The 24243-nt window shown below is 46.6% G+C and overlaps 2 protein-coding genes across 2 annotated transcripts in view; both read right to left on the bottom strand.

Moving 5' to 3' along the window:
* Positions 1-10056, bottom strand: part of rras2 (RAS related 2) — a 38607-nt gene extending 28551 nt beyond the window's left edge. The window contains exon 1 of the mRNA XM_062548989.1: positions 9687-10056. Coding sequence (XP_062404973.1) covers positions 9687-9788 — 102 coding nt within the window. The 5' untranslated portion in view covers positions 9789-10056. The remainder of the gene's footprint in view (positions 1-9686) is intronic.
* Positions 10057-12841: 2785 nt separating this feature from the next.
* The window catches only part of copb1 (COPI coat complex subunit beta 1), a 12920-nt gene continuing 1518 nt past the window's right edge, over positions 12842-24243 (bottom strand). Inside the window, exons 4-22 of the mRNA XM_062548657.1 lie at positions 23710-23879; positions 22548-22662; positions 22359-22451; positions 21493-21630; positions 21079-21198; positions 20751-20858; positions 20454-20600; positions 20149-20294; positions 19520-19616; positions 19076-19236; positions 18579-18699; positions 17967-18194; positions 16355-16534; positions 14988-15132; positions 14741-14860; positions 14461-14606; positions 13885-13998; positions 13600-13755; positions 12842-13359 (exon numbers count right to left, since the gene is read on the bottom strand). Of these exons, the coding sequence (XP_062404641.1) occupies positions 13300-13359; positions 13600-13755; positions 13885-13998; positions 14461-14606; positions 14741-14860; positions 14988-15132; positions 16355-16534; positions 17967-18194; positions 18579-18699; positions 19076-19236; positions 19520-19616; positions 20149-20294; positions 20454-20600; positions 20751-20858; positions 21079-21198; positions 21493-21630; positions 22359-22451; positions 22548-22662; positions 23710-23879 (2565 nt within the window). The 3' untranslated portion in view covers positions 12842-13299. The remainder of the gene's footprint in view (positions 13360-13599; positions 13756-13884; positions 13999-14460; positions 14607-14740; positions 14861-14987; positions 15133-16354; positions 16535-17966; positions 18195-18578; positions 18700-19075; positions 19237-19519; positions 19617-20148; positions 20295-20453; positions 20601-20750; positions 20859-21078; positions 21199-21492; positions 21631-22358; positions 22452-22547; positions 22663-23709; positions 23880-24243) is intronic.

Genomic DNA, 24243 nt, shown 5'->3' with positions numbered 1-24243 from the left:
GGTCCAGCCCTGCTGACCCCCGCACACACACACACACACACACACACACACACACCCTCCCACCCCCATCCCGCCGCACACATGCCTCAGTGGAGAGTCATCTGACCCCGACTGGCCGAGGAAACATGGAGCTCTCCCATGGTGCCACACAGGGAGACGAGATGGTGTGTGTGAGTGACGTGTGTAAGTGTGTGTGTGTGTGAGCGACTGAAAGAGAGAGAGAGACACACACACAACAAGGAAAACTGTGTGAAAGGTGAGAGAGCCACTTGATTACATCACATGTATGCTTTTGTGTATGACTGCGAGTCTATTTAAAAGTGTACGATTCGTATCAACTCTGACTCACAGGCTTGTCGTGATCACAACAGGTCACGTCATATGACACACACAACATTCGGTCTGTTTTTGCGCAATCCGTAACACATTCAAGGATTCAATTATAGGAACTGGTCTTCCAGGTCGAAGAAGGAGGAAGCGAATTAAACCGACCAGAGAGGACGACACGATCTAAACGCACAATTCTCTTCCTCACGTTCGCGGTGGATATCGAACACCAGATCGTGCCCAGGGAACAAAGAGAACCGATCAATGTGTGTGCGCATCTGATCTGGAAACAGATGTCTGGTGTGTGTGTCTGAAGATGCAGAGCATATGTTTCTCCTTCCAAAGACACCAGTCAATGTGACACAGCCCTAGGCCAGCCACCCCATAATAATCTGTCCCCATTCATGCTCGGAAGTGATTATCTGCAGAGGAACATGTGAACTCCACGCACTCTCCTCGGGAGAGCAGCACAGAGATAGAGAGAGACAGAGAGAAATGGGGAGAGAGAGAGGGAGGGAGAGGGAGAGAGATAGCGATATAGAAAGAAAGAAAGAGAGAGCAAGAGAGAGAGAGCAATATGGAGAGACAGAACGACCAAGAGAGCAATATGGCGAGAGAAAGAAAGAAAGAACAAGGGAGAGAGAGAGAGATGGAGAGAGAACGAGTAAGAAAGAGAGCGATATGTAGAGAGGGGGTGAAAGCAGGAAAGACAGTGGGTCAGGACCACATAAGATACGATATCTTGAGATCAGCTAGACGTGTGTTTTGGACTGGGAAGTAAACGAACAACAACCACAAAAAAGAGATCTTCAAGTGCACAACATCCCCCTCCTCCTCTCCCTCCTCATCCTCCTCTTCCTCCATCTCCTCCAATCAGAGCTCTGCAGTGCAAACATGCAGCGAGTTGACGTGATGGAAATTACTTTCATGTTTTCACTGCTTGTGCAAAACAGCAAATGAAATCAAAGGAAAAAGAAGTCCTTTTTAATTGTCTCATACAAACATACGCACACACATACAAACGCACACACACACACACACACACAAACAAACACACACACACACACACACACACACACACACACACACACACACACATAAAACATACACACACACACACACACATAAAACATACACACGCACACACACACACACAGTGTCACACACACACGCACACACACACACACACACACACACACACACACACACACGTGTTGAGCAGTGAGTATAAAGGGCTGTGAGTGCTACAGGCCCTGTCTGCTGTCTGCTGTCTGCTACTGCTGCTGCTGCAGGCTCTTCCTGCAGCCGACTTGTGTAAACAGGATACCTCAAGACAAGGTGAGGCCCCAGAGAAGCCACACCACTACAGCTAGTGTCAGCCTGAGCCGAGTGCGGGGCCTTTGGTGCGAGCTGAGGTGTATGCGTGTGTGTGTGTGTGTGTGTGTGCGTGCGTGTGTGTGAGTATGTATGTGTGTGTGTGTGTGTGTGTGAGTGAGTATATGTGTCGTGTGTGTGTGTGTGTGTGTGTGTGTGTGTGTGTGTGCGTGTGCGAGTGAGTATGTGTACGTGTGTGGGCAGCAATCGCGTAGAGGTGAAACAGCGGCGGCGATGTTTTTCGACTCTCAATTGGCGAGTGCCAAAACACCGCGGCACCCTTAACCCCTCGTGTGCCGCGCCCCTTCAGAACTCGTCAACGGCTCTGACTGAGTCGAGGGGGGGAGAGGAGGAGGGGAGGAGAGGAGGGGCGCGCAGCTGTCAGTCTTGGGCACACAAACCGACTGTTTGCATTACGGCGACAAACAGGACAAACAACAGCTTCCGCTGGTGCTGCCCTGCTGGCACGGCCGAGGCCACAGCCCCTGTTAAGTGGAGTGAAATTAGATCAGCGTGGCACAGGCACAATCATTCAGGGCCTAATTGAATGGGGAGGGCACACAATGTCTTCCCGTTGGCCTTTGATTCGCCACGCTCTCCCGGGGACGGGCGGCCGCCGCCTACCAATGAGCCGCCCAGCGTGAGCTCCCTCTGTGTGGGAGGCCAGGGCTCGAGACGAGACACACACACACAAGGACAGGAGATGAGACACACACACAAGGAAACGAGACACACACACAAGGAAAGGAGACACACATACAAGGAGAGGAGAAGAGACACACACACAAGGAGAGGAGAGGAGATGAGACACACACACAAGGACAGGAGATGAGACACACACACAAGGAAACGAGACACACACACAAGGAAAGGAGACACACATACAAGGAGAGGAGATGAGACACACACACAAGGAGACGAGAGGAGACACACAAGGAGACGAGAGGAGACGAGACGTCCGAGGGGCCCCTTGGAAGAGTTGACGCTGTGCCCTGCTGCCTGCGCATAACTACAGGCTGCCCATTGGCCGTGCCCACCCCTTATTATGGGCAGATGGGACATAAACACTTTAAACGCTCCCCCACCGCTGTGCTCTTAGGGGAGTATTATATGGTGACGGCCCAGGCCTGGATGAACCTCCATCTCCCTCACCCCACCCCACCATCCATGGGAGAGCTCTGTGGGCATGTATTCACTCACAACTCACAGCAGGCTATGAAAGGGTGTGTGTGTGTGTAGGGTGTGTGTGTGTGGGGGGGGGGGTGTCAGCCTAGCACTGGAGAGACCCCCTCATGGCCGAGGGTGGTCAGATGGCATGTCCACGGAGGCAGAGTGGCATTCCTCGGGCTGCGTTGGTGGCGCGGCACCAGGAGTCTCTACCCTCTCATCATCGGGGAGGGGCCCTCTCCCGGGTCGCGCTACGCAGGAGAGGAAATTACACGGCGGGCGAAGAGGCGTGACGAGCAGACGAGCTTTAATACACTTCCTCCTCGCCACGCCTCGGGGGGGGTGGGGGGGTTAGCGTTTTTACACACACACGCTTCCACTGTGGCCGACGAGAGCGGCGCGCTGAGCTGCCCCCTGGCTTCTCACAGGATCTCACGGCGCTTCAATCAATACAGCACAGGAAGCGGTGCTGGGACACAGCCAATCAAGAGACTCGTTCTGGAAGCTTCCTGGAAGGCTTTTAGCATGTAAGGGCCCATTAAGAGAATACATAAGCACACAGAGCGAGGCTAACCATGACAAACCGCGCCACAGCACTGCCACAATGGATACATTACAACATCGCAGCAAAGGCAACACAAAAACAGCCCTTCTTCTCTACGAGGCGGATTTCCACTGAAACAGAGGAGCGGTTCTTCTCAGTTCAATCTCAGGCTCCATCATGGGTTGTCATGCTGTTTAGACAGAGGAAACGGCAAGCGTTCCATCCCAAAAAACAACTGAGATGTCTTTATTTGAACACCAGACAGAGCAGGGGGTTCAGAGGTTTGTTTTTCGTGGAGTGAAAACACGGCTAGGACAGACGGGCTCCCGGTGCGTTGGCCGGCGGAGGTTGACCTGACCCAGGCACAGGAACCACCTGTCACAGGGGCCCGGCAGCTTCATGAGAAATCAACAGGTGACCCCACAGGAGCACAGGCCCTTCATCTACCGCCTCAGAGACAACATACACACACACACACACACACATACACAATCACTTACACACGCATACACACACACACACACACACACACACACACACACATACACAATCACTTACACACGCATACACACACACACATACACACACACACACACACACACACACACACACACACACACACACACACACACATACACAATCACTTACACACGCATACACACACACACACACACACACACACACAATCACTTACACACGCATACACACACACACACACACACACACACACTAATGTTACTACAAAGGAAACCTGGCTCTGGGAGTCAGCTGTTATCACCAAAGTACACACAGCAGAGGTGAGGGCCTCTCTGCATGCCGTTTACAAATGAATGTCTTGAGTCACCGACCCAACTCAACTTGGGGGCAACTGGCGGACAAACCTGAACAGAAATAAAAACCCGCTGCTTGCCCTCCATATCAACAGGGGTAGGGTGGGATGGTGTGTGTGTGTGTGTGTGTGTGGGGGGGGGGGGGTGTATGTGTGTGTGAGAGAGCATCATCACGCCCAATAAGGAAGGCAGTCACCATTGCAGCCCAAATATAGCAGCTTTAAAGTGGCATGGCTATGGAGGCTCCACACTGCTGATACGCTCCATTCTCTCTCTCTCACACACACACACACACACACACACACACACACACACACACACACACACACACACACCAGCCAAGGGCTCACAAGGCAAATATATGAGCACAACAGGTTCATGGTTCATCACATACCACACACACACACACACACACACACACACACACACACACACACACACACACACACACACACAGTACACACACACAGTACACACACACACACACACACACACACACACACAAATGTGTTGTGATTACGGCACCTTGCTTCCACATGCAGGAGGAACTGCCCTCATGCTTAATCTGTATTTATTCAATTACACTGCTCAGAGCTGCATTCTTCCTATATGACCTCACATCTCTGTAATCAAAACCATGCACCAGCGAGAGAGGGAGGGAAGGAGGGGAAGAGAGAGAGAGAGAGAGAGAGAGAGAGAGAGGGAGAGAGAGAGAAAGACAGGGAGGGAAGAAGGTAAAGAGAGAGAGAGGGAGGGAAGAAGGGAAAGAGAGAGGGAGAGAGAGCGGGAGAGAGGAGGGAAGGAGGGAAAGAGAGAGGGAGAGAGGAGGGAAGGAGGGAAAGAGAGGGAGGGAGGAGGGAAGGAAAGAGAGGGAGAGGGAGAGAGAGAGACAAAGGCGTAGGGTGCAAGTGGGGGCGTGCAAAAGTACTTATGTTACCCAAGAGTGGCCAGTATGTCATGATTTGAGAGTGTAAAGTGGCTCAATGGGTTTTGTATAGGTCCTCAGTGTGTGACTACAGCATGGGAGAGGAGGTGCTGGGAGTAACGTGGGGAGAGAGGAGTCTGCAGCAGGGAGAGGAGGTGCTGGGAGTAACATGGGGAGAGGAGGTGCTGGGAGTAACGTGGGGAGAGGGGGGTCTGCAGCAGGGAGAGGAGGTGCTGGGAGTGACATGGGGAGAGGACGTGCTGGGAGTAACGTGGGGAGAGGAGGTGCTGGGAGTGACATGGGGAGAGGAGGTGCTGGGAGTAACGTGGGGAGAGGAGGTGCTGGGAGTAACGTGGGGAGAGGGGCTCTGCAGCAGGGAGAGGGGCTAGTGGGGATGAGTGCTAATATTAGCCAGCGTGTGACCATACCCCTGCTGCGAGAAGCTCCACCACACTCTGGGGCCGACTGACGCACTCAAAGGTCATCAAGGCCCAGGACCAATGGCAGCCTCCCGCTCCCTCCCAGCGCACAGGTCAGTGTGTCAGAGCCACCACGCAGGGCTGGGGTGGGGTGTGGTGTGGTGTGGTCAGTCATTAGCACAGCCGAGCCCTTCTCGAATTCTCACACACTGATGGAATCAGAGGAAACTCCTCAGCTCTGTACTGTATGTAATCACAGGTGACAACTCCTTTTCATAACTTCTGTCTTACACAGGATCCAACTTTATCACACAAACACATATGCGCACAGGTACAGACACACACACACACACACGCAAACACACACACACACACAAGGAATGCTTCTCATTTAAAAAAAAAGTCTGATGCAATTGCTCTGTCAGTCTTCCGGTCTTCTTTTCAGACATGACATTTAAAAAAACAGATCCTGATCGAGTGGTCTGCCCTACTGTTATGAGTCATGTTCTCCAGTGTGGGGCTTACAAGATTGCAGCAAATGATAAATGGTGTTCTCTGACTCCTGAATCAATGCTATGTCACTTCCCAGCGATGCTGATGTGACTCACCCCTTTGGCACTGGCCAGGCCCCGCTGATGCTCATGACTCTTACCAGTGACCCAGCACATCTGTTTGTCTAATGAGGTCATACCCACAGCCCTGTGGCAGCCCCCAGCCTCTGCCCTCGATCACTGGACAACAGGGTAAACCCACAACAATTAGGGCCGTGCTGAACAGGCTCGGACAGCGCCCCAATACACACACATACACACACACACACACACACATCTCACTGGTGGAAAAGACTCCTGTGTCACATCAAATCTTCCAAATATATTTTTTGGACCTAATTCCTGCACGGGGCCCAGCTCCGCATGTGGAGTTAACTGTATGGCTGCTTTGTGTGCAGCGAACACACACACACACACACACATACACACCAGCGATTAGCCGGACTCCTGGTCCCACAAACTCACCCTGCAGCTCATATTTTCCCATACACATCCCTGCAGGGCCCTGGAGAATGAGCAGGAGTGGAGTGACTTCCTTTTCCAGAGCGGAATTCCGACCTCTCCGTGGTCATTAACCCAACATGAATCAGATGTAACGTACCCCCCTCTCCACCCCCCCTCCAATGGGAAAGCCTCTACTCAGTACCCAGCTGGAGGTGGGGGCAGGCGGTGTGTGTGTGTGTAGGGGGGGCTGCTATTGGATGGAGATTTCTAGAAACACCGCTGAACAAAAGCACTTTCCATCGTGTCACCGTTTCAGAGACACGGCTGTTATTCCTAGGGTATAAATAAATGATGAACTTTCACACAGATTTGTTAGCTTCGACAAAAAAGCTCGAACTGGCAAGTGGTCAAGTTCAAACCGAACGGATAAAAACAGGACACACACAGCAGAGCAGGAGTGTGTGCAACTGCAGGTGTTCAGCAGATAGTGTGGAGCTGCTGGCGAGGTGATGGCATCCAGCACTATTTGAAAGATCGCGAGCCAACGCATGACTGGCAACACAGTGCTCTCAGCAGATGTTGATTATTAAACAGCCATTAGTTCTGCCAGCTGCGCTTAGACATTGACACAACTCTGAAGGGGGGCTCTCTCTAGGTTATGCTTCAGTCCTGCTTTTAAAAGGAGACTACATTCTGGGTTTCTTATTGTAACTGGGATGCCCTCCCACAGCTCATCACTGCTGGTGATCCAGGGCCAGGCACATCAATCTACTGTAGTGTCAAAATAACTCCCTAACTAGAACCAAAATCCAACTTCACCTGGGCATCTACTATTATTAGATGTTATCCTGATGAGAAACTAGTTTAACGATTCATTTTTCAAAGTTTAAGCATACCCTGTTTGAGCCTCGTTGCACATTACATGGTTATCAAAACGTATGCATCACATAATGCATGTAGAAAAAATTGTTAATAGAAATGGCATGCAAGAAAGGTAATTTAATTTAAAGCTGCTTTATTTAAAGGAAATATAAATTGACTAAGGGGACACAGAGGCCAATAAGGGCCAGGCAGGCTATAGTAAGTTTTGAAATTGACATTTCCACATAAAATAGCCTATTAAACACCTCACAACTACCCTCTATGTCTATGACATAACTAAGATTTCGAAAATAATGTAGTATAAAGAATAGATTGCTGCTGACGAAATCTGCCCAACAACAAGAGCTTCTGACACATCCATCCTCTATGCAACAGGTAGGCTAGTAGCCTACTTGTTAACAGCACTGAAATTGGGTGCGCCATGACCTGGTCAAATTAACGAGCATGTACTCCCTGATTTTGTGTGTGTGTGTGTGTGTGTGTGTGTGTGTGTGTGTGTGTGTGTGTGTGTGTGTGTGTGTGTGTGTGTGTTTTATCACAGAACATGAAACTTGTGAACAGGCGTAGAGTTTGAGTTTACTTTTCTATATCACATGTATTGATCTGGTATGTCCAGTCAACCGTTCTCAGTTGGAGCCAACTGTCGACCTGTAATCCGATCGGCCAATACGCACGGTATAAATTTAATGAGCTTTCAACAAAACCCATTACAAAGAATGCTAGGGGCCCCCGACAAAGCCCTCGCACACGTGCTCTTCCATGGGTAGATGAGCATGGCGGAATTTGTGAAAATTAGACCTATTCTTCAGGGTGACACAAAGGACAAAAGACCTCTTACTGGTTAAAAAAAATAAAGAAAAAGAAACCGGACATTCTCAAAAGTCTAAATGAAGACATTGCTTGATGTAATCCTATAGAAAAGGTAGCCTACTGCTAACTGTCTAAACCTGAATAATGCCTCGAGAGGAAAATACGCACGGGCGTGCAAGCAGTCTAGTAGTGTTCGAGAGGCATTTAACTAATTAGCCTAGGCTACTGAGTGTTGGAATGTCATATAGGCTACCAGGCAGTAAATGGCGAGAGGGTCTGGGAATGGGGGGGGGGGGGGGGGGGGGTGGGTATGGTTGTTATAACAACAGCTGTGTCTACGCACACCTGCCCCCCTTTATGGCAAGATGAGGTTGATCATGAATATCATATTTTGAGGCACATTATCAATGTGTACATTAGAATGTTTCTCTGTCATCCCAAAGGTACACCGAAGCCTAATTTGGCACGGTTCATTAATTTCAGAAGCGCAGTTTACCTCACCAGTCTTTGCGAACTATGGTCCATTAAATAAGTGGAGGAGGGAAAACCTAACTTTGTTTTCAGTCTGCATTGTAGTTCAGTTGCGGCATTGTTTAACAGGAAAGGAAGCTTGAAATGTGTCACTGTAGCCGTGCACTTTGCTACAACTGCGCTGACAGCAGACACTGGGTAGGCTATGTGATTTCTTCTTACAAGTTAGAAGTCGTTTACATAACGTAGCCTATCGCCCCAGGCTGTCTACTAAAAAGAGATTACAAGGACAATCACACAATATGCTACTTGCATACTGGCAGAACTAAGTTTGCCAGCCTTCAATCCACAGTGGTTTTGAAAATTATTGTTCACCGGAGCCTAACGTCAGTCGCTGAACTGCAAACGCAAAAAAACGCCCATAATGGTAATTCTGAAATCAAGTGTCTTTTGGCCTCTGTTTTGAATTCTTCTGCCTGATGGCCGGGAATGAAATATTACCAGAGATAGGCTACTTCGCATTTCGCAGTCAAAATGGTTTTAAGGTAGCCTATATGCGATATCCTCCAAACTACGCACATAGCTTACACCTAATGGACTTGAATGGGTAGAGCGGGTTGCCTTTTTAAACTTTTCAGATGAAAACGAAGTGGTTGTTGTAGGCTCGAAATTACAAACGCGGTCACCGTGGTAATCACGAACAGGCTACGACATTACCAACCTACATTAACGCGCATTAAATATAAGCTCAACGATACGACCCGTGTTTTCGCACTAAATTGTCAGTTCAGTTACAAATTCATGTAGACGAAGGCCTCGGCCAGGGTCTTATCTGAAACCCCCTTTCCGTTCGTGGGGTCCCCATTCTCCATAAGAGCCACCCCTCTAAATTCCCGAGCATTTCGTATTTGCTGGTAAAAAAAACATGAAGTATTTACTGACCTGAATGAATTGGATAGTAAGTGCAGATTTCCCGACACCACCACCTCCAACCACAACCAGCCGATACTTCTCCTGCACCGAGCCGTCCTTCCACCCAGCCATCGGGGACACACACTGCTGCACTCGCCGCTGTCTCAACGCCAGTGAGCAGACACCCACTTCTCAGTGACAGGCCCTCACTTGAAATACTGTAGCGCAAGAAAAATACGCCACTTTAGCCGCTTCAGACACGAAACCAACACAATCCGTCCAATATGACAGAAATACAATAACCGCCTGTTTAGAAGTGGCTGCTGTCTCAGAGCGATCGTCCTCCTGGAAAACGCTACCAAGCACTGTGCTGCAAGATTGGGAAAGATAGGGTGAATCAGTTCGTTCAACACAAATGGCTGACGCTAGGGGCCGTTCTAAACTTCAATTAATATACATAATACATGCCAGTCCATCGTCAATATACCGCCCCACAAAAATGTAACCATGTTCAAAAATGCGCACCGTCACGAAATGCCCATAATGAATAATGTTTAATTTTATGTAATTGTTCTTATCGATTGACATGATAAAATGCTTTTATAGATGGACAGAGATATATTTCATTATTTCGTGGGGAAATAGCTAGGCAGGGTTCTTGCACAGATTTGAAGTATCAAAACTTGTCTCATGGAATCATATTAGGCTATACATTATTGTTATGTCCACTGATCTTTTACAGGGGTGCGGGTCTAACTCTGACGTGTTGCGAAAATACAACGCTTGTCATTTAGGAACTTGGATTGGATTTAACTTTTGCAGGATTCACGTCCCACCACCACGTAGATCCATCAGGGACCAGATCCACCCGTCCTTAGTGGAGTCATGAGCTAAACAAATACAGTTGAGAATGATGTCCGTGTTGTCCACTGTTTTCACAGCTGGAGAAAACTGACCTCACACCCACCTTTCAGTCATTCTCCGGTCCTGTAATGGGATTGTCTGCACAACGTTGACCCCTGTTACAAGTGTGTTTGCACTGTGGCAAGACCACGTCATGCTTTTCAACATAAGCAAAGTGACCTGAAAGTCCCATGGCCAAACAATGCACTGGATGTGTTTTGCCTCTGGTGTTGCTTGTGCAAATGCTACCTTAGAAAATGTCAAATAGTTCAAACACACAATCACCTATAGACAACCAGTCATGTTACAGGAATCTGTGACATTTGTACAGTAGGCCTACAGAAGAGGCACATTGGGCCATTTTCCCCATTTGCCTTCACAGAGAAGATGGTATTATTTTGAAGGGCTGGATTAGCAGATTCCATTTGACTCCCACTCTCTGCATTGTAGCCTTTGAGGAATTCCAAGAATTCCAATTAAGTCTGAATCCCTGGCTACCTCCAAACACCACTGTGTCCTCAAGCAGAGCAGTGGGGACCAGTGCAACACCAAGTCGTGTTGTCGACGTGACATCTGAACACAATGTAAAAAGGGAGAGATTACCTCTGGTCACATGATGAATGTACATTTCAAGGATATTTAAAAGCAAAGTTAAATATGCAAAGGAGCTTTGGAAAACTAGAGAAAAAGTAAAGACATTCATTTCAGACTGTAAACATGCCTGCAATGAACTCTCCTGTGCAATGTTTATTTGATATCCACATTGATAAATGTATGGCAATGGATGAAATGAGCAGAGATTGTGCCCCAACATGGGCCCCGTGCAAATCAGTGCAAAACCATTTTTTTTTCTCAATTAAGACCAATGTAATTACTAAAACACAAGCGTAATCGTGTAATTACACAATCAACAAAACGTAATTAGGAAAATGTCAGCTCAACATGGAATTGAAAATGCTATTGCGTTAATGTGGAACAGCAAATATGAGTCCTTAACACAGAAGAAGATTGGAATGTAGAGAATTAATCTGTGCTTGGTAATCCCCCATATATGCATTGGCTTTCTACAGAATGGAAAGACTGTTCGGCATAGGTAAGTACTGATTTTACACAGCCATATCCGACACGTACAAATAGGCTACAGATGCCTACACAAGGCCGGTTGGTTGCAAAGTATATTATATACTTCATAAAGTGTTTCAGCTTTTGGTCAGTGATATCAACGCTATTTCTCAGCCAACATATAAGAACACTTCACCTCTCTTGGGAGCCTAACCTGTGCTCTTTTATAGACGATGATCATAAAATACTGCACATCATCTAAGAGCAGCAATTTACACAATTATATCTTGCACTACACGCTACGCATGGCCATAAATCAAAGCTAAACCCTGTTTTCAATAGACAAGTATGGCACACAAGAGCCTTTATGTTCTGGCTCTATGAAACGTGATTCTCCCCTTGACATGACCTTAGAGATCACTTTTAAGGAGCACTCATTATGTAATCTATATGCAACACTGGGGACGCCCATAATGACATTAGTTTGGATTTTGTAGTCCAATAAAAATGAAAGTTAATGTAGTTTATGTGGGGAACAAAGTACCTCCCCCACCCCACCCCCTAGTTCATCCTCTTAACTGGATTAAGGGAGAGACCTCCACACGTGTGGGTTTGCATCAGCAGATTTCTGCCGTTTCTCATTCTTCTCTGTGAAAGCCCTGAGTAAACCTTATTTTTCATTGATCTCACAAGCATCATTCTTATGAGGGGCTTCCATTCGGCATTCAGTCACACAGCCCCTAATTATCAGGACTACAAGTCAACAGGAGAAATATGTCCACTGGCTGAGCTAGCTGCAACACTCAAAGACGTGCAAAGTATGTTTTGATATACACATTGACATGCACGCACACGCAACCACCCGCACCCACACACACACCCACACACACAGATCAGCACGCAGGCACATCCCATTTCCTCTGTGTGAGGTATCCTGCAAGCGCACAGTCATCAGCAAGGCATGTGACCTGTGAGCCATTCTGAAAAATTCCTGAATATTTCGTTCATCAAACGCAGATAAAATAATGCTTCTCTTTGTTGCGTCATCTGTGGGTGAAGGAAATGTCAGAACAGCAGTTAGGCCACTGGAAATTACGACAGCGACATTCAAACAACCAGGAATGAGAAGGAGGCGCTTTCAGCCGGAACGTCCTTTGACTTCTCACACACACGCCCAGCAGAGCAAAGGAAACGACCAGAGACAGACTCGGGAGGGGGAATGTGGATAATCTGCAGTGTTTTATTGAAAGTTACAGACGAGCAAATGACGATCCCTCGATGACTTGATGCAAGGGGGAGGGAGGAATCAGAGAAAGCGTACTCGTAGCTTTTTGTGGAAATCTAAATAATAATCCCCCTGCGCAGTCAACATCTGACAGGAATGGTAGCCACTGGCAGTGGAGCACAAAGACAGAGGCGCGGTCAGTGGAGACGGAGACAGGTATTACACAGAGAGACAGAGCGAGAGAGAGACGGAGAGAGAGACAGAGAGAAGAGAGAGAGAGAGAGAAGAGAGACGGAGAGAGAGAGAGAGAGAGAGAGAGGAGAGAGAGAGAGAGAGAGATTAGACCGTGCACCGTGGGGGGGGGGGGGGGGGGGGGGGGGTTGGGGTTGGGGTTGGGGGCGGGGGGCACATCGCACCAGCTGTCATTTAGAGGCCACCCGTAAAGGTTCATCTCTACGACATGGACTTCTTCTGCGACAGATTGATCTTGTCCCCCAGACTCAAGGCCATCCCCTGTAAAACACAAAACAGGCGTTTCATTCACGCAGCCGACTTAACACAGCTCCTCAGGACCTCTGGACCACGAGTCATCTTCTCAAAAGTGATTTACAGACTTGTTTATGAACTTGTAGTGTAAAGCTGTACATTGGTCAGGGAAATTCGCAGAGTGATAGATGAGCCTAGACATCCCTTCTATTCTCCCAGGCGGTCCTAACACAACAGAGCTCAGGTGTGACGGGGGCCGGAGCTTACCTGGCTCTTGGCCCGGATGCGAATGTGTCCGTTGACCGGTGCGTCAGGGCCCAAGTGGATGGGCTTCTCGATGCTCACGTTCGCCAGCGCGTCCTCGCCAAATATGGAGCGAGCGTACAGGTTGGCAGCCATAAAACCACAGATGCCAGACAGTGCCTGATAAGAATATGGGCAACATGGATAAGACTCAACAACTAACAAGGCTGTAAAACACAAATGTTGTTAGTCAAAGGTATACAGATATGTATTGGATAAAATTGAGAAATAATAATAAGGGTCACTAACCTGTCCAGCGCCGGAAGGCATCACCTTCTCTGGGGTCAGGCACTTCATGTTGGTGGAGCTGAGGATATGGAGGAGGTACTCATTCAGTTCGGAGATGTTGGTGTTCACCGTCACCTATGGAGAGATGATCAAGTCAAAAACGGCACTTTATCTGCCACAGGGTTTGTAAGCTAGGCCTATAATCAATGGAGCAGGCCCTGTATCAGAATAACGTCTTGCTGTGATAACACTTTGTAGCTCAGTGGCTACTGCATGCTAGCCCAGTTCCTTAGCGACTACACAAAAAAGATAACTCAAATCCAACAGCGTTCAACCCCACAGATACATGTATGCAATGCAATAATGTATGTTCTCACATCTACCCACAATAATATATCTAAATATCTGTGTCAATGTATAGTGTATGAAAAATGTATGTCTGTATGCCACCTCCTATGTCTTCGACCATGTATGTGCCATCCCTATGCCTGTGACCATGTACGATGCAGTGATGGAAAATGTGAAAAAGGATTTCCCTATGGCGGACAACAAATAAACTAACTGCCAAGTGTCCAGATAGTCTGGTGGGTCTTGTACCTTGTTCTCCCACTCGAACTCGGCCCACATCTGCCTGAACTCGGCGTCGGTGCAGGAGGCCGGCTGGATGTAGTCCATGATGTCGATGTGGATGTCACTGAGCACCACGCAGTTCCTGTCGCTGGCCGCTCCCGACACGTCGTACACTGCAGACGAATCGCAGTTGAGACAGTGACGCACTCATGAGAACAACAACAAAGCATAATTTCCAGCATTATCAAGAGCACTGTACTAAACCTGGAGACCAAGCAGGCTCGTAATAGACGAGAGGGGGCTGTACCTATGTTTCCAAAAATGATGCCATTCTCTGTGGATGCCACTTTGACGTTGGCTTTGATGTTGGCAAAGTCGTGGGGAGCCAGAGTGAGAGGGGAGGGCTTCTCCACAAGCTTCAGGTCTCCTACGGGAGGGAAAATGGAAGAACTACCATCAAAATCAACATATTCGTTAAAGTCCAACATTTAGTTCCGTCATTAAAGCTCTGCTGGCAGGGGTGCTGTGGGTAACTGGGACAAATCTCTACGTACCCAACGTGGCCAGCTCCAGTGTGCAGTTCTGTAGTGTATCGCTGGTCTGGTTGACCACCAGCACGTCCAGGACAATATCGTACTGGTTGACATGGACGTAGGCCTCCGCGTACACTGGGTCGGAGAAGCCGGTGAGCTGGGTGACCTGCAAAGCCACCACAACATTTTTGATTAACGATTAAATGAGTTTCTTCCACTTCCTCTTTTACAAATACACAAGAGCGCAAAACCTTTGGCTCAGATGCTGCACAGGGCAGCTGAATATGCATGACTGTATGATGGAGTGGATGTTAGTTTTGACCTGAGATACCCATGGACCTCAAATATGGAGGGGGAGAGTGAAAACCTATGCCCCTAGTGGCTGCTTCCCTCCCGGAGAGCAGTTAACATGCAGACAGGATTTTCTGATATATATTATACATAGTTTAATCGGTGCCGTTACTGGGAAGAAATATTTGTCCAGTGTTTGTACACAAAAATAAACTACTCAATGTTCAAGCATTACTTTGCTTTCTTGCAAAAACGTTGTCCTTTCATTTCATATACAGACTACAACTCAAGTCACATGTCTTGCTCCCCATTGCATATGCCTTAGCCCTGACGCCGCCATCAGCCATCACCGTCGAAAATAGCACTAGATATTTGGCCAACCAAACAATATATAGATTTTATTTAAATCAGTGGACCATTAAACGACACAATGATCCTAAGCCAAACAAGGCAAGAAATTGTTAACAGAGAACAGGTATTATAAGAACCATTTTGAAAGCTGCGATGACAAATTAAGATGTTTCCATTGATTATTTAAAAAGGGTATGAATCATTTTGGACACATCATTTCTCATAAAAATGTTAAGAAAAAAAGAAGACAACACTTATTTTTCTGATTCCATGTTTGTACCACATTGTCTTACAACCTTTTGGCATGAGGCAGATAATCAACATTAAATCAATATTTGCCAGGGGTATGAATAATTTTCATTTTCAGTTCCTAACTGCATCTTTACAACAATTGTTGCAATCACATATCACTAAAAACCTCACATTTTCTCTAGAAATGAACTTTGATCCACAGCACAAATGAAGTCACAGAGGCCATTGCACTACCTTATCAATGTAGTAGACCAACATCCGTTTTTTTCTAAGTCTCTAAGGAGAATCCCATTAATTTCGCCCAACATTAACTCTACCACTAGGGGGTGACTGAGTTACTTTCCCTCCCTGCTACAAGTGATTCAGTTAATCTCTCCAACCGCACTGCCATCTGCTGGCTACATCAAACATTGCACACATTTCCCTATGGAAACCATCAGTATGGAACTAGTATGGCTAGTCATGGGCAGATTGCAGCCCTGGCGGAGACTCACTTTGTTGAGTTTGGAGGCCAGAGGGTCGGCGGCCTCTTTGCGCTGGGTGTTGCCCATGGCGGCCAGCAGGCTGAGCTGGAACTGGTCCTCTTTGGAGGTCATCTCGTTCTTGGCCGTCAGCTGCATGAAGGAGATGGGGTCGTCCGCCTGCACGATCACGTTGCGCTTCTCCGACTCTTTCTGCAGGTCAGACGTGATAGAGGGAGGAGAAAAGGTCAGTGTGGCTACAGTAGGCCCGCTCCATTAAGCCCACTTAATAGTCAGCACGGGCCGCTGTTATCCTGTACACATCAACGGTGTGTGCCACTTTCTCACACAAGGCGCATTCGGACGCAACAGTTCTAGGAACACACTACTATCTACTAACAGGAGAGGGTTCCCCTAGAACTACACAGTTCCTATGGATTTTTTAATGTTTGCAAATGCACAGACACTAGGAATTCAGGGATAGCTTTATATATATATGAATGGATAAAGCCGAGTGCTGGACTAAGGAGAACTTCAATGAGATCTCCACTGAGGAAAAACCCAGAGGAAAAGACTAGCTTTAATTCATGAGCAGGATACTGGCCTAATATGTATGAATTGCTGCGTTTACATGACAGCTTTAATTCCGAATAAAACCAAGTTAATTCTGAATAAAAGTTAATTCCGCTTTAAAAGAGACCATGTAAACGCTTATTCCGCTTGAAAATGATTATTCGGAATCAAACTTAATTCCGATTTAAGTGGTTGGTTTATTCCGATGTTAAAGCGGAATTAACTCCCCTCCTTGATCATGTAAACCTTTATTCCGATTAAAAGTTTATTCCGTTTGTTTGGCGCATGCTCGTAGAAGGAGGAAGAAGACGCGCATGCTCGTTTCATTGCTAATTCGGCTCCGTCTTCTTCCCCCCTTCTCCGACAGTCTTCTCCCCCTCAGCTAGCAAACGTGAAGCTTGACAATATTTTCGAGCTGCCGGTTAAATAGTAGGCCTATTATCAGAATTACTGTGAAACCCGTTTTCATTATGTTATTGTCCATGCTGTAACGTTAACCCGAGATGACAAAAAAGTTGCTAGCCAGCTAAAGTTTGTTTTCTTCCGGTAGGCCTTATTAGGCTACGTTCATGCGCCACCTGTCCAATCGGAACCCTTCCCGACCCTCAGACGTTCAGCGGAATACAATAAAGCGTAATTAACGTATGTTCCATGTAAACGCCAATTCAGAATTATTATTTCCATGTAAACTTGAAGGAGAATATTTTAATTCCGATCTATTTAATTCTGAATAAACTAATTCAGAATTAAAAACATCATGTAAACGTGGCCAATGACAATGATGATGGAATTTTGTAGTACTTGTAGTTTTAGCTGATCATTAAGCTATATCAGCAGCACTATCATTCTAAGCTAATTGTCTAACTAATCATCAAGTTGTATTACACGATAATATCATGTAAATGATTGAAGTTATTAAAGGAAATTATCCTTTAATAACTTGAAGTAATAATTATCCTAAGATGCAATGACCTTTGACCAACTAAAAGCATATCTACATAAAGGTTGAAGTGATAAGCATCAGCACAAAAAAAAATGTTTTCACTCCGCCAGGCTCTTGATCGCCCCCTACCTTCTGGGAGAGCTTCTCCTCCTCCAGACGCACGGCCAGCATGTGGGAGAGCGACTTGCGGCACTCCTTGTTGAAGATGTCGTTCATGAGCGGCGATAACTCGGACAGCACCTTCAGGCAGAGCGAGATGCGGTCCACGTCGTCGTCCGTGATGGGCTTCTTGGGCAGCGAGGACTTGCCCAGGTGCAGAATAGTGGCCATGATGAGCATGGCTTCTGCCACGAACGACTGCAGGAGGAGGCACAACAAGGACGCGTCAGACTCAAGATCTCAGAAAATCTCATGATGCTGCGTATATACATGTATATACTGTATATATATGTGACCATGCAAGGCGAAACCAGTCGCTTTGGTCAAATGTACAAAATCAAGTTACTGTGCTCACATGAACAGCCATAAACTAAGCTTTTCCATGAAATGTGCTCACGATATAAAAGTTTAGACTGTATACTGTCGAATGAAGTGAAAACATGAAATTCAACATTTTAGCCCGGACGTTCGTGGATTTTCTCAACATAGCAGAGCGCCAAGAGACTGGTTTTGCCTTGCAGGGTCACATACTGTATGTGCTAATATAACAGGAGCACAGGCATCCATAATTGAGCCACTCACGTTCTGCCTCTTCTTATCAGGGACTATGCCCACATATCGCAGGGCAACTTTGGTGAGTGTGGTTGCCAATGAGGCAGCGACGAAGAAGTCTCCATCCATGAGGAAGCCTCTCAGAGGCGGCCTACACAACAACAACAACAACACAAACAACATTTTTTAGAAGGGTTTAAAAAAATAACTCCAAGTCTGTCTGAGTGACGAAACAAATGGGCTTAATTGATAACAGCAAATGAATGTGACAACAACCCTAAACATTTGACATCATTGTGAGCAGCAGTGTAAAAGTCCAGTTTCAGAAAGTAAAAGTCCTACCCTGTATTGTTTTTATCTGTGCATTTTAACACAGGTGATTTCACTAATGAGGAGTTGTACTAATTAGATTCAGCTGATTTAGTGAATGATTGGAGCAAATATGTGGCCGGTCTTTTATCACTTTAATCGTGAGAAAGAACAGACAGCATTTGGAGCTGCTGTGTGTGTGTGTGTGCTGTCCATACCGGTCTTCCTCTTTCTTGGAGGGGCGCGAGGAGCTGAGGGCGCTCTGTGTGACGTAGGTGCCCATCTCGGTCACCAGTTTCTGGGCAGGAGCGGCGCTCACCTCCTCCTCCGGCTTCACGTCCCCAGCCTCCTTCTTGATCTCGTTCTCCACGATGGGGATCTGAGGAGGAGAGCAAATACATCAGCATTACAAAGGTTAGACGAGAGAGGGAGGCTGCTGAATTCTTAATGGAGACACGGTGTCTTTACAAAGAATCGATTCATTGATTAGTCACTAGGAGGACAAATTCCCTTCAGAGAATCAAAGGGATTTATTTTAAAATAACTCACTGACAACTAAACTGCATTCATTTATGTCAACACAGACAGACAGACAGACACACAGTCACACACACACACACACACACACAAACACAAAAACACACATCACATGTCATACGTACCTCTCCCAGAGATCGCCGCACTTCAGTCATCACACTCTGGATGTCTTCTTTAGTACTGCAGTACTCTCCCAGGATCCAGAGAGCGCCCCTGTAGATCCTAAAAGGTCCAAGCAGGCACTTAGTGTATAGCCAACACCAAGAATATTCATATCCACATGCATTCATTACGAGACGCAACTTACAAAATGAGGAATAACATTCAGACAACATTGAAAAGGAGACCGTGGGAAAAAAATGAATTCTACTGTAATTTCCTGTGCAATAACCACATTGTGTATAAGCTGCATGACAGTTTTTTTAATGCAAGTTGAAAGAAACAAAACTATATTAATACCATATTAACTGCCCCCGTGTATTAACCTCATAGCTGAAGAAATTCTGCGAAATCAATGTATAAGCCATTGGGATAGTTTGGAAATTACAATAATACCAGAGAAGCTGAAGTTTAAGTCCTCGTCTAAGTGTAGTCGAAGAAGTGTATATTAGGCATGTTGGGCTGCTAGATGTATTACACACGCTTACACGATTACACACACACACACACACACACACACACACAATCCTAGTGAGACCGGAACCTGTAATTGTGCAGCAACAATAAAGGTCAGCATCAGTGCAAAGGGTCTTACTTGACTGTCTTGATGGCATGGAAGACCTCCAGCATCTTCTCGGTGATGAGTGGCCTGAGGTTGTCAAACCTCTGGATGGCCTCCCGCACGAACTCCAGCACGTCCGCTGCAGCAGCTTCGTTAGTGTCACTTAAGAACTCCATCAGCTGTAGACACACACACACACACACACACACACACACACACACACACACACACACACACACACACACACAATATGAACACTGAAGTCAATATACTGGGGTGCGCTTCCCAAAACCACAGTTGCTGTAGAGAGCTACACTTGAGGAAGAAGCCCCTCTTACCACAGGAATGACGTTGGCGGCCATGTCGGGGAAGCGGACGCTGCAGGAGTGGAGGGTGCGCACCAGCAGCTGCCGGTACTTGTCTGTGTCCTCGTGCTCCGTCACGTTGTTGGTCTTGATCACCTCCTTCTTCAGCACAATCACCAACTGCAAGAGCCCAGAGCCCAGAGCACAGCACAGCACAGCACATAAACATGATTAAAGAATCAATAGCCAGAAATATTGAGGGCACTTCCAAAACGTACACTTGAACAGCACACATTTGACTAATCAACCGACAAACAAACACACACACACCTCTTCAACATTTCTCGATGAGACGAGGTCAAGGGCTAGTTGCAGGGTCTTCTTCCGCACTTCCAGATCGGGAGTGGTCAGCACCCTTAGGATGTCCATCACCAGGTCCTGAGGGACGACAAATCAACATAGTGTTCATAAAACACAGACAACTTACCACACATTAGGCTGGGGCAAAACCTGTCTAAAAACCTTAACCTTAACATTAAAAAAAATGCTTTAGAACCAATAAAAAGTAACATTTCCGTCATACCAAAAAACTAAATATATATTTAAAAACTGTACAGTAGCTTCATCAGAACAGGCCAGAGATCAGATCCATCCTCACCTGCAGCACGCGCTCGTGTGTGGGGTGCTCCTTGAGCTCGATCAGGCGGTCCAGGACGATCAGCTTGACGTTGTTATCACTCTCCTTGATGATCAGGTCAATATAGCACTGGGCAGCAGCCTGCAAAGACAGAACAAACTCAGTGCCATACTAAACACAGGTGAGGAGGGCAGAAAGGCGGGTCTCTCAGGGCCCTTCTCATTCGTCTTTTTATCTATCCTCCCTTCCTTCCTCAGCCCTCGTTCCCACTGATCTAGATAAAGAATGATGGGGCGGCAATAAAGAGATAGTCTATCCAATATCTTTATAGATCAGTGGGAACGAGCCGAGGACCGAGGAAGGAAAGAAGGGGGGGGTAGATAAAAAAGACGAATGAGAAGGGCCCTCAGGTGAGAGTGTGGCACGTGTGGGCACCTTGATGGCAGTGGGGGCGCTGGAGAGGGTGACGAGTGTGCCCGCGGCCTCGTACTTCACTGCAGGGCTGGAGGACTGCAGCAGGTTGTAAATGCAGCGGATAAAGCGAGCGCGCTCTGACGGATTGGCATGGCACACCTGGAGGAAGGTGAGAACGGAATCAGTCAAAACACAAAATCATGTTACCCGTAATTTCCCGACTATTAGCCGCGCCTTATACATTGATTTATCAAAATTTCTTCAGCTATGAGGTTAATACAGGGGGGCAGTTAATATGGTGTTAATATAGTTTTGTTTCTTTAAACTTGCATAAAACACTGTCCTGCGGCTTATACACAATGCGGCTTATATGCGGGAAATTACTGTATGCTTTTTCGGTCTCCTGATTCTAATGTTGCCATTTGTATGACATTCTATGCATTGATATTGCCATTGCATATATGATGAGTTTGAAAGGAAAACCAATAAAAAACAATTTACAAAAAAAACATCAACAACACAAAATCATGTCTAGAATCCCTCGATTCATATCTACATGCACTTGCAGAAGGACATGGGGGTGGGAGCAGCAATACAGGTACTATTTTATCAATATACTGTTGGTAACAAAAGCAAAAAGGTCCATAACCAACCAAACCAAAGAAAAGAAAAGAAAGAAAGAAAGACCTCCCCCCAAAAAAAACGAATGGGGAGAGCGAAGTGTGAAAAAATGAAAAGTTCTCATATATCATGAAATCCATCCGTAACGTACAAATCTCTAGATGACTGATATTCAGGCCTGAACCTTACATTGCATCTGACTGTCTTTTGAGGAAGGACAAAAGTATGATTACGATAAATAGTTTGATAAGGAAAGAATTTCTCACCTTGTAGATCAGTTCCACAATGACCAACTGCAGAATGTCTCCAAAGGTGTGCACCTGGTCAATACAGGTGCTGAGGTAATCCAACGCTCTGTCCTGTAAGGGATACAAAAAGAATACAAAATGACTCCAATGCCTAAATAGCACTTCCTTGCTAAATATGTTTACAAAACACAATGGTCCCATCTGTACCTGGTCCGCATGAATCAACATCATGAAAGCGTTTCTCTTGCAGCTGGCATCTTTCTCATTCACCAGGAAGTCATGGATCAGTTCTGGAGCATCTGGGATCAGGTGTTCAAAGTTTCTGGAAGAATAAATCAAAACATGAACATGCGTGTAGCACTTGTTTATGTATTTGTCAAGGCTTAACGCTAGGCAGATTTCTATGCCTGAAGCTATTAACCTTTTGAAGCCATTAAAACGTATCTATTTTCAAATGTTATACAACCCAGGTCATGAACATCAAGATCTGCTTTGAGGTAAATGTAACATTATTCTCCACACTTCAAAGTGCATTTATTTAAGGCGTATTCACACCTGCCTTGTTTAGTTCGATTAAAACGAACTCAAGTTCGTTTCTTGCTTGGTTCGGACCTTTTTGACTGGTGTGAGTACAATCACTCGAACTCTGGTGCGGACCAAACAAGCAGACCGAGACCCAGCTGAGGAGGTGGTCTCGGAGCGGTTCCTATCGAACCCTGGTGCGGTTCGTTTATGGTGTGAAAGCAGCCCGACCTTGATCCGACCCAGTTGCAGAAATCTACCTTTTTTGGATTTGACGAGCTCCCGTAGTTGTTGCGCATTATGGGAAATGTAGGATAGCTCCGTGATGCACAACAGCTGTAAGCAGCAGTGGGCTAACGCTTTTTTGGCAACAATAATTTGATTTTGCATCTCCTACCTGTTCCGTCTTCGTCTTTGCAAAATTATGAGCATGATATTGTTAAACTCATGTTGCATCAAACGGTCTTGACGCTCAAGCACTTCTGCAAAGCTGTAACTGTATAAACTATATTGCTAGGATAATAACGAGTACAGTACGCAAACATAGTATTTACGTGGGCCAACTTTGACATTGGCTTCCTATTCTTCACCCTGCCTACACGTTTACCAGCCAATGGTTGAACAACCTTAGCACGTGTGCTTTTGTTTATAAATTCTGGTCCGGTTGCAATTAATCACAGTGTGAAAGCGAACCGTACTAAGAAAAAAGAAAAAAAATTGGTACGGATCAAAGCAAGTGAACTAACGGACCTTCCTGGTGTGAATACGCCCTTAGCTTCACTATGGACTGTTCAACCATCTGATCTCCACTCAACACGCATTGTCTATCTCCCCACAACACACTGACCTGTAGATGGTGTAGATGGCCAGGACGGCGTTGCGGCGCACGTAGCTGTGGCGATGCTCCAGGCAGGCGCGGATAGCAGGCATGAGGGGCTCGAGCAGCTCCGCCTCCTTCAGCTTGCACAGGAAACGCAGAGTGGAGCCGCGGATGAACTCGTTGGGGTGCTGGAGGTCCTGAAATACATCGCACCACAAGGGACACAGGGTCACACTCTCACAAAGCACACTGGTAGGTACACACTTGAGAGGCGCGTTCAAATTCGGGAAACAGTGGCGACGTTCGTGGCAAGCATGTTTTCTCTGAACAGTTCAAATTTGAACTATTTGGTTAAACATGCCACTGGAATGCTAACACTTCATCCAGCTCCACTGTATGTTAGTGGAAAACTATCTCTTCAGACTGTTCGCGCATGTTCAGAAATGTTCTCCAACAAGAGTAAACAGAAAACCTGTGTTTGTGTGTTAGAACACACCTCATTGATAAGGTGGGTATGGTTCATGAGCAGGAGTTTTTTTTTTCACGTTCAAATCTAGGGTT

This window comes from Sardina pilchardus, chromosome 11 (assembly GCF_963854185.1).
Source record: "Sardina pilchardus chromosome 11, fSarPil1.1, whole genome shotgun sequence".
In the NCBI taxonomy this organism is placed as follows: Eukaryota; Metazoa; Chordata; class Actinopteri; order Clupeiformes; family Clupeidae; genus Sardina; species Sardina pilchardus.
Note: the sequence above shows the minus strand (reverse complement) of the source record. Positions and strands in the feature narration are given on the sequence as shown.